Raw genomic sequence first — 8,785 nt, forward strand, 5'->3', positions numbered from 1 at the left:
ATAAAAAGAATCATTATTTTCAAAATGAAAACAAAAGAGTATTAATTATCATGATAAAATTTTGTTTAGATATTGTATGTAGTTAATCCCAATAAATAATCCATTTGAGCTAATTCACCTAGTGATATAGCGCTTTAATCCCATTTAAATTGGGCGAACTGCATGGTTGAATTCGTAAAAAAAAAATTGTATTCTAGTAAATAGCGTTGTTTTATTTTTTATTTTTTTAGAAATAATGATTTTCTTATTTATATAAGAAAAAAAATCCATCATTGGGGTATCTCTTTTTTCTTGTCAGAAATTTTGGGTATCTCTATTTCTGTCCGAGTTAGTTTTTGGGTAAACTGTAAATAAACATTTTGGAACTGTAATGTTTATTAAAAGTCCAACATGATTGGACTAAAAAGCCCAGGACAACACAAAAACTACCAAATAAAGCCATATTTTACAAACCAACTTGGGTTGGTCGAGTGGTCAGCTCACTCGTCCGCAGCAACCCATTGGCCAGCGGCAGACCCTTAAATGGAACTCAGATCCGCGACGGATTAGTCCTTAACCTGTCGGGTTGGGGGATACCGTTTGGGTAAACCAAAAAAAAAAAAAAGCCATATTTTACACAGTTATCAAAGATACCTTGGAGAGTTTACCAGAAAAAATGTTGCTAAAAGAAGGCCCATAAAGACAAAAAAAATTAGTAATAAAGAATGTTATGTTAACCAAAAAATAAAAAATAAAAATTAATAAAGAATGTTATGACACAATATATTTTTGGTTACACTTTTTTTTTTATATTTTTTATTTTTGATATTAAAATAAAGTAACTACTCAAATGAAGATGACAAAATCATCTTTTTATGAAGATGTTTTGTTTAAAAGTGTGATTTATTTATTTAGCCACACTTTAAATAAAGACAACACTTTTATAAATATCAAAATCCAATAACCATAAAATCCATTATCCAAGGGTTAAAAGAAAATATTTTTATATGAAGACAATTATAAAGTCTTCATTCTAGTATCCACCTTAAAATAATTGATAATATTAAGAAGTGAAAAGGATTAATATATATATATATATATATATATATATATATATATATATATATATATATATAATGGATTAAAAAGTGAAAAAATATTAATAAAAAAAAAGTATACATAAAAAATGACTAACTATAAAATCTGTGTGTGTTAGTGTGTGGAAGAGGACTGAATTCTAAAAATAGTCTTTTAGATTCATAATTTTTATTATTATTTTTTTTCCAAATCTAAATTTCACTATGATCTCCAAAATTTAGTTCCAGACACTATATTAAATATTAATAACTAATTACTGATAAAAAAATAAATTGTGTTGAGACGGTTAAAAAAAAAGGAATCATATTTATTTTATCTTTCAAAAACATACTAAATTTATTATAAGATGTAAATTTTGTTGGCAACTGAAAATGCCAAATCACAGAAACATCAACTTTATTTAAAATACAAAAAAAGGAAATCAAAATGAAAAACATGATAAAGATGAAACTCTCTATTGTAATTTTAATCATTCTTCATTGATTCACCCATTATTCTTTTTTGGAGCAAAAAGCTCAAGAGCTTGGTTTTAGCGAGTTTTCAACATCAATGACGAATCGATATTTGACATCAGCTTTAGCGAGGCGCTCCATTGCAACGTTCACGTAATCCATGGGAACAACTTCAATCTCAGGCTTCACATTATGTTTTGCAGCAAAATCAATCATTTCTTGTGTCTCTTTCAACCCTCCAACCAGACTACCAGCAACAAGTTTTCTTCCTATAAATAATGAAAATTACTTGTATGTTAACTTCAAAACCTTTTTATGTTGACATACACTAGCATTTGGTCCACCCTAATTTCTTTAATGTTATTCTAATCATTAACTCTTTCTTTTGTTTTCCGTCTAACTAACACAGTTAATAAAGTAGTAAATTGACAAAGATTAAGAGAGCAAAAAATAAAAATTAAAGAAAGAAACAAATGTTGGCTAGTTATGATTAATTTAAAATGTTAATTTTCAATATTTTCTAGTATCCAAATATGTATAAATAAGAATAAAATAGTGAATTCACAAAGATTAATAAGAGATCAAAAGAAAAATTGAAGGAATAAGAAACATGTTGAGTAATTATTATTGACTTAAAAATTGTAATCTTTTTCCTAATATATAAGAATGTTAGACGAAATTATAATATAAAAATAATGTTGAATGTTAATAAAATTCTCTTTTACCTGAATTTTCTCTCTTTTTATCTTCTTGATTATCAATTCTTACTCTAAGTTAGATATATCATATTAAAATTTTATGTTACTTATGCACTAAAATCAATCATCAAAGTTAGCCACTAATATAAAATACATGTTAAAATATAAATATACGTTAAAAATAAATTAAACTACACATAGTCTTTCCATACTCACATAGAGGTTACGGTTCGAATCTCACTCCAAACTTTAAAAAAAAAAACTACACATATATTTATACATAAATATATTGACCACTGATTTAATATACAAATAACATTTTTTGTAAAATCTATTATCCATCATAATCATTTCCACTTCTAATTACGCATTATATTATTGTTAAGACATAGCATGTGAAGATATTCTTTATACACTTACCCATAATCAAAGGAAAGGCTGGCACTTCCAGAGGCTTCGAAACTGCCCCAACCATAACAAGTTTTCCATGAGTCTTTAATAAGCCAATTAGAGGTATAATGGAATGAAGAGCAGAAACTGTGTCAATGATGCCATCCAAACTTTCTTTTGCACCCTATAGAATCACAATTGTTAATTCCTCATTGTTCTCTATTTCTAATTAAGACTTTATCTGGTTAAGGAGTCAAAATTAAATGATTAAGTGTGATTTATATTTTACCTCCATCTGCTCTAGATCATGACTAACCAAAAATGAATCAGCTCCCAAATGTATTATTGCTTCGTCTTTTTTGTTGGGTGAGGTACTAATGACAGTGACCTTAGCCCCATGGGCTTTGGCAAACTTCACTGCCATATGGCCAAGCCCACCAAGCCCAACTATACCCACATGCAAACCAGGCTTATCAAGCCCATAATATTTAAGAGGGCTGTACACTGTAATCCCAGCACAAAGGAGAGGAGCCGCAGCATCAAGAGGTAGCCCTTCAGGAATTCGAATCACAAAGCGTTCATCAACAACCATTGAGTCAGAGTAACCACCATAAGTGGTGGTACCATCGATGTTTTTGGCACCTTGTGTTACAATGTTTTTGGGACAGTAATTCTCAAGATTGTCAATACAATTTTGGCAGGAGCGACAAGATTCCACGAAGTATCCCACACCCACTTTGTCTCCAACTTTGTACTTTTGTACTTTGCTTCCCACCTCTTTCACTATGCCAACTACTTCATGCCTGTTTATTTCAAACACCAATTCTGTTAAAGGTGATTTTTCACATTATTAGCTTATACTGAAAATTTGAAATGAATCAAAAGTGCAAGGAGACAACAAGAATCAAAGTATGTGGAAACTCACGTGCAGTCAACTTTACGTGAAGTCGATAATTAAAAATTGAAAGTTGTTAGATGATTTGACTAAATTTTCATCTAACGAACTTCACGTGAATAATTATCAACTTCACGTGAAGTCGAATACACCTGAGTTTTCACCTTAATACAAATCACTAATTTTACTTTTGGACTTAGTAACTAACTATTAGAATTGAAATTAAATAAATCTGACTTAATTTAAAAAATGAATTCATAAAGAAGTAGAAAGCATATATACCCGGGGACCATTGGGTAGATGGAATTGCCCCAGTCGTTCTTCACCATGTGCAGGTCCGTGTGGCATATACCACAATACAACACTTTTAATGCAACGTCTTTCTCTCCAATTTCCCTGCAACATTTCAAAAGTCAAACAACTTTGAAAATTCATGATATTAAGAAAAACAGTGGAGTGAACCTTCTAGAGAAATTGAAAGGGGAGAGAACTCCAGAAGAATCCCTTGCTGCCCATCCAAATGCCTTCCTAGGATGCTCAAATTCAGGTTGTGATGATGGTGCCATTTGAATCTATGTCAGTGTATTCTTGTATTTATTTCACTTCAAAGGCGTAATAATTATGTTGAAACAAATAAGATTCTGAGTGTGTTGGAACTAATGAATATTCTGCTCGCTATTTATAGGCTAAGTGGGATGGTGACTTTTTTTATTTAATCAAATTAGCATATCATGGTTGTTGAAACTAATTTGGATTGGTCGAATCACTCTTATGTTTAAGTAATAATTAATTGGCCAACTACACACCTTTAAATAAAATTTAAATTTGTAATGAATTATTCGTTGGGTTGTTGAACTAGCGGATGCCGGATATCATAAAAAAAATTTTCGAAAACAATTTCGTCGTATCAAATAAATAAAGAGGATTTGGACCCGATCCAGAGGGGGAGCGTGACATGACCAAGTCGACGGAGGATTTGGCCCATGTAAATAAACGGAAAAAAAAAATACTATCAAACTTGAAAAATTGACTTTTACGGTTTTAAACTTTTAATATTATCAGCAGACACTGTCAACATCTATATAGCTCATTCAATACGTCGACAAGTATTAGAATATAAAAAATTCTGTTATTTACATTAATCTTTTGGTATATCATTACTTACAATTTTTTATTATATTGGATATAGAAGTAATTGGTGAGAAAAAATAAATTTAATAATATGCATTAATTTCAAAGAAAAAAATTCATATTTTTTAAGTGCACCAAAAAACAGTAAATTAATTTGTATAAAAACACTCCAAAAATAAAAAATGTTACTCGTATTTTGTGAGGTAAGGTACACCGTGCATCTTAAATGATAAAGAATTGCTAACAAAAATGGTATAAAATGTTAGCCGCCCCCGGGGTAAGACGTTGACAAGTTTACAACTTACAAGGAGACATAATTCTCGTAATAAAATTGTATAACGCAGCCCTCTTTATGATTTAATATACATCAATATCTATGAAGAAACAACCAACTTGGCTTAGGTTGGTCGAGTGGTCAACTCACTTAAACAAGTGTTGGGAATTCGAATTCCGTCTTGTGCATGCAATAACTCATTGGCTAGCGACAGACTCTTAAATGGAGCTCCGATTGTATCTTAAAACAAGCCAATAAGCCGAGGTTGGAGTTGGACTTAGCCAATAATCACTTTCGGCAAATTAAATGCGAGCTCACAGATGAGTACAAACTCTTAGTGAAATATCTTAACAGCACTTATTAGCCTTAGAAAGCCATTATTGTCTTCCCTTAAGATTTGTGAAATTGAGAGATTCAAATGGCAGCATCACAACATGAATCTGAGCATCCTAAGAAGGCTTTCGGATGGGCAGCAAGAGATTCTACTGGTTTTCTTTCCCCTTTTAACTTCTCAAGAAGGTTCATTCACTTTACCTTATTTGAACTGAGTAATTTGTTAGATGTAATTATGATTATGATTGCCCAAAAGAAGAGAGGATTTAATGAATGTCCAATTTAATTATTTCAGGGAAACGGGTGAGAAAGATGTGACCTTGAAAATATTGTACTGTGGAATATGCCACACTGACCTTCACTTGTCCAGGAACGACTTCGGCGTTTCCATTTATCCATTAGTACCAGGGTATCTTTCATTCCTAATTCTTAGTATACAAAAATTAAAATGGATTTTGTTATGTTCTGTCTCAGAAATAAATAAGCACAGATATGAACTACTAAGAAAATCCTTGATGATAATGATATATATACAGGCATGAGATAGTTGGGGAAGTGACAGAGGTGGGAAGCAAGGTAGAAAAGTTCAAGATTGGGGACAAAGTGGGTGTTGGAACCATGGTTGACTCCTGCCGTTCATGCCAAAGCTGTGTTGACAACCTTGAGAGTTATTGTCCAAAAAAGATTCCCACCTATGGATTTAAGAATGTCGACGGCACAACCACATACGGAGGCTTTTCCGACACCATGGTAGCCCACGAGGACTTCGTGATTCTTATTCCCCACGGACTACCACTTGATGCAGCCGCCCCTCTGCTCTGTGCTGGGATTACAGTTTATAGCCCCCTCCGGTACTTCGGACTCGATAAGCCCGGTTTACATCTTGCTGTGGTTGGTCTTGGCGGCTTAGGCCACCTGGCTGTCAAGTTCGCCAAAGCCTTTGGCGCTAAGGTCACGGTTGTTAGTACATCGCCTCATAAAAAGAAGGAGGCCTTGGAAAATTTGGGAGCTGACTCCTTTGTCATAAGCACTGACCAAGATCAGATGCAGGTATTAGAGATATAATTATTCATATTATTTATTTTTATCAGTTTAAATTTTTAAAATAAGTGATTCCGTTGACAAATAAATAAGAATATTATTATATGCATCATTTTTTCGTATACATTTAGCATTAACAATTTGTGTTTTATAGCTTATAAAGAAATGTGTAATTCTTCATTTTGCAGGGTGTTATTGGTACAATGGATGGTATTATTGACACGATTTCTGCAGATCATCCTTTGTTACATTTGCTTGGAATGTTGAAGTCTCATGGAAAGCTTGTATTGGTTGGTGCAGTAGCGAAGCTAGAGCTGCCAGTGTTTCCTTTAATCATGGGTAAGCATAAAAAAAATATTCTGTATTTTTATGACTAAGTAATTAATAGAATATAATATTTGCTAGTAGCTATGAAGTTGTTCAAGTGTTTTTGATAACGTGGCAGGGAGAAAAATAGTAGCTGGTAGTAGCGTTGGAGGGTTAAAGGAGACTCAAGAAATGATTGACTTTGCTGCTGAGCATAATGTAAAAGCTGAGATTGAAGTCATTCCTGTTGACTATATCAACACAGCAATGGACCGTCTTCACAAAGCAGATGTGAAATATAGATTTGTCATTGATATCGGAAACACACTCAAGTCTACCTCTTAAGCTTTGCTGTACTTAATTCAATTTCAGCAAAATGAAGCATGGCCAAAAATAATAAGAAATGAATTAGTATGACAACTTTTAGTTTTATTACTGTCATCTATCATTGAGGTTCCAAATTATTATGTATTTGTGTGATTTCATATCTTAAATAAAAGGATGGTTTGTACGTGATCTGGAATTGGAGTTATTCCTCTAACGACAAATCAAAATTTTATACGGTTCTCTTTATTAATGATTTATGAGCGGTTTCAAATGCATATTAGTTGCTTGAATTGGTGTGTGTATCGAGAACATAAAATTAAATATATAAATATGAGAATTCGGTAATAAATATAAAGATAGAGACAAAAAACTTCTTTCTATCTTAGGATATAATTTTTTGTATTTTTTTTTTCGAAAATATTTGGTAACGAAAGAAAATCATCAGCCAAAAATAGTCATAACTTGTCTTATTTAACATTCATTAATTGTTGCGACATTTAATGAATATTAAATAAAACAAATTCTAGTTGTTTTTTGGTCTCTCTAGCATTATCTTTTTTTTTTACCTTTCTTAAAGAAGTGTACAAATCAAATACACACAATATTTTTTCTATTTCTATCCAAAATAATTAAAAATATCGATTTTATTATTATAATTTTTTCAGATTACTTATTGAATAGATCAATCAATTATGTAAATTTTTATGAATTAGACATTTTTACAATTTAAACTATCTTACCATTTCATGTTTAAGGTATTCTGATTTATTAATTATATTTAATAGTCAGTTGCTAGATATAAAATTGGGAGATATCGTAAAAAAAAAAAAAAACGTAATATGATAGTTGACTGTAGTAATTCCACAAGAATAATAATGTCTAATTTTATTGTTTTAAATCTTATATTTTTTATGCTAACAAGAATATAATATAAAAGACAACTTCTTTTTAAACAAAATGAGAAGTCTGTAAGAAGCGATTTATGAGCTGTGTTCACACGATGATAATTGCACCAGTATGTGACAATACTGAACACTAAAATTGTTGTCAGATTTATACATGCATCGTTCGAGAATATTATTGGAAATAATTAAAGAGCCTTGGAACTTTTCTATTAGTCATTAAAAGTCAATAAACCAATCTATATATAACATGATTAGAGCACTTGTTAAGCATGTTTTTGTATTTTCAAATGCAAATTAGTTGCTTGAATATATAAATAAGAGAATTCGGTGATAAATATAAAGATATAGAGACAAAAAAATATCTTTCTATCTTAAGATATAAATTTTTGTATTTTTTGTACCTTTCTTAAAGAAGTACAAACCAAAGACACAATTTTTTTTCTATTTCTATCCAAAATACTTAAAATATCGATTTATTTTATTATTAAAATCTTTTCAGATTACGTATTGAATAAATCAATCAATTACGAAAATTTTTAAGTTTTAATGTATGTAATAAAGAACTAAAAGATACCGACCCACATAATCCGGCTTCATAGACGGTACGATATGATTTAAATAAATGAGAAGTCTGTAACAAGCGATTTATGAGCTGTGCACAAGAATATATATAGTGGCGGAATCTCTTTTTTTTTTTTTTTTGGGGGGGGGGGGGGGGGGTTAATGTCCCCAAACTTCAATTTCTTCGTATAAATTATATACCAATTTTAGTTTAATTTGGACCTTAGCTAAAGGTTGATACTTGATATTGTATATATGTTTTAAATGAAGAGCTAAAAGTATGAGGTACCTCATAATTTTTTTGCATATAAATAAATTATTTTAAGTGAAAGTGATTACAATTTTAAATAATTAAATGAAAAATACTACACGTATAGTTTTTTTTATAAATTAAC

At 30.8% G+C, this 8,785-nt stretch overlaps 2 protein-coding genes across 2 annotated transcripts; one reads left to right on the top strand and one right to left on the bottom strand.

Moving 5' to 3' along the window:
* Nucleotides 1-1,363: 1,363 nt before the first annotated feature.
* LOC130982302 (probable mannitol dehydrogenase 3) lies at nucleotides 1,364-4,156 on the bottom strand. The gene is made up of 5 exons (XM_057906260.1): nucleotides 3,975-4,156; nucleotides 3,795-3,908; nucleotides 2,907-3,420; nucleotides 2,648-2,801; nucleotides 1,364-1,798 (listed from the first exon to the last, which is right to left on the bottom strand). The coding sequence occupies exons 1-5, from the start codon at nucleotides 4,076-4,078 to the stop codon at nucleotides 1,593-1,595; spliced, it is 1,092 nt and encodes a 363-aa protein (XP_057762243.1). The 5' UTR covers nucleotides 4,079-4,156; the 3' UTR covers nucleotides 1,364-1,592.
* An 897-nt stretch (nucleotides 4,157-5,053) lies between these two features.
* LOC130982305 (probable mannitol dehydrogenase) lies at nucleotides 5,054-7,174 on the top strand. Its single transcript, XM_057906267.1, has 5 exons — nucleotides 5,054-5,436; nucleotides 5,546-5,659; nucleotides 5,787-6,300; nucleotides 6,480-6,630; nucleotides 6,737-7,174. The coding sequence occupies exons 1-5, from the start codon at nucleotides 5,336-5,338 to the stop codon at nucleotides 6,940-6,942; spliced, it is 1,086 nt and encodes a 361-aa protein (XP_057762250.1). The 5' UTR covers nucleotides 5,054-5,335; the 3' UTR covers nucleotides 6,943-7,174.
* Nucleotides 7,175-8,785: the final 1,611 nt, after the last annotated feature.

The sequence above is a fragment of the Arachis stenosperma genome, chromosome 5 (assembly GCF_014773155.1).
Source record: "Arachis stenosperma cultivar V10309 chromosome 5, arast.V10309.gnm1.PFL2, whole genome shotgun sequence".
Taxonomy (NCBI): domain Eukaryota; kingdom Viridiplantae; phylum Streptophyta; class Magnoliopsida; order Fabales; family Fabaceae; genus Arachis; species Arachis stenosperma.

Excerpts from the sequence above, each read along its gene's own strand:
- LOC130982302 (XM_057906260.1), bottom strand. The coding sequence starts at position 4,078 with ATGGCACCATCATCACAACCTGAATTTGAGCATCCTAGGAAGGCATTT. Across the intron at positions 3,421-3,794 it reads ATCTACCCAATGGTCCCCGG|GCATGAAGTAGTTGGCATAG; the intron begins GTATATATGCTT and ends TGAAATAAACAG. Across the intron at positions 1,799-2,647 it reads AGCCTTTCCTTTGATTATGG|GAAGAAAACTTGTTGCTGGT; the intron begins GTAAGTGTATAA and ends CATTATTTATAG.
- LOC130982305 (XM_057906267.1), top strand. The coding sequence starts at position 5,336 with ATGGCAGCATCACAACATGAATCTGAGCATCCTAAGAAGGCTTTCGGA. Across the intron at positions 5,660-5,786 it reads ATTTATCCATTAGTACCAGG|GCATGAGATAGTTGGGGAAG; the intron begins GTATCTTTCATT and ends ATATATATACAG. Across the intron at positions 6,631-6,736 it reads AGTGTTTCCTTTAATCATGG|GGAGAAAAATAGTAGCTGGT; the intron begins GTAAGCATAAAA and ends ATAACGTGGCAG.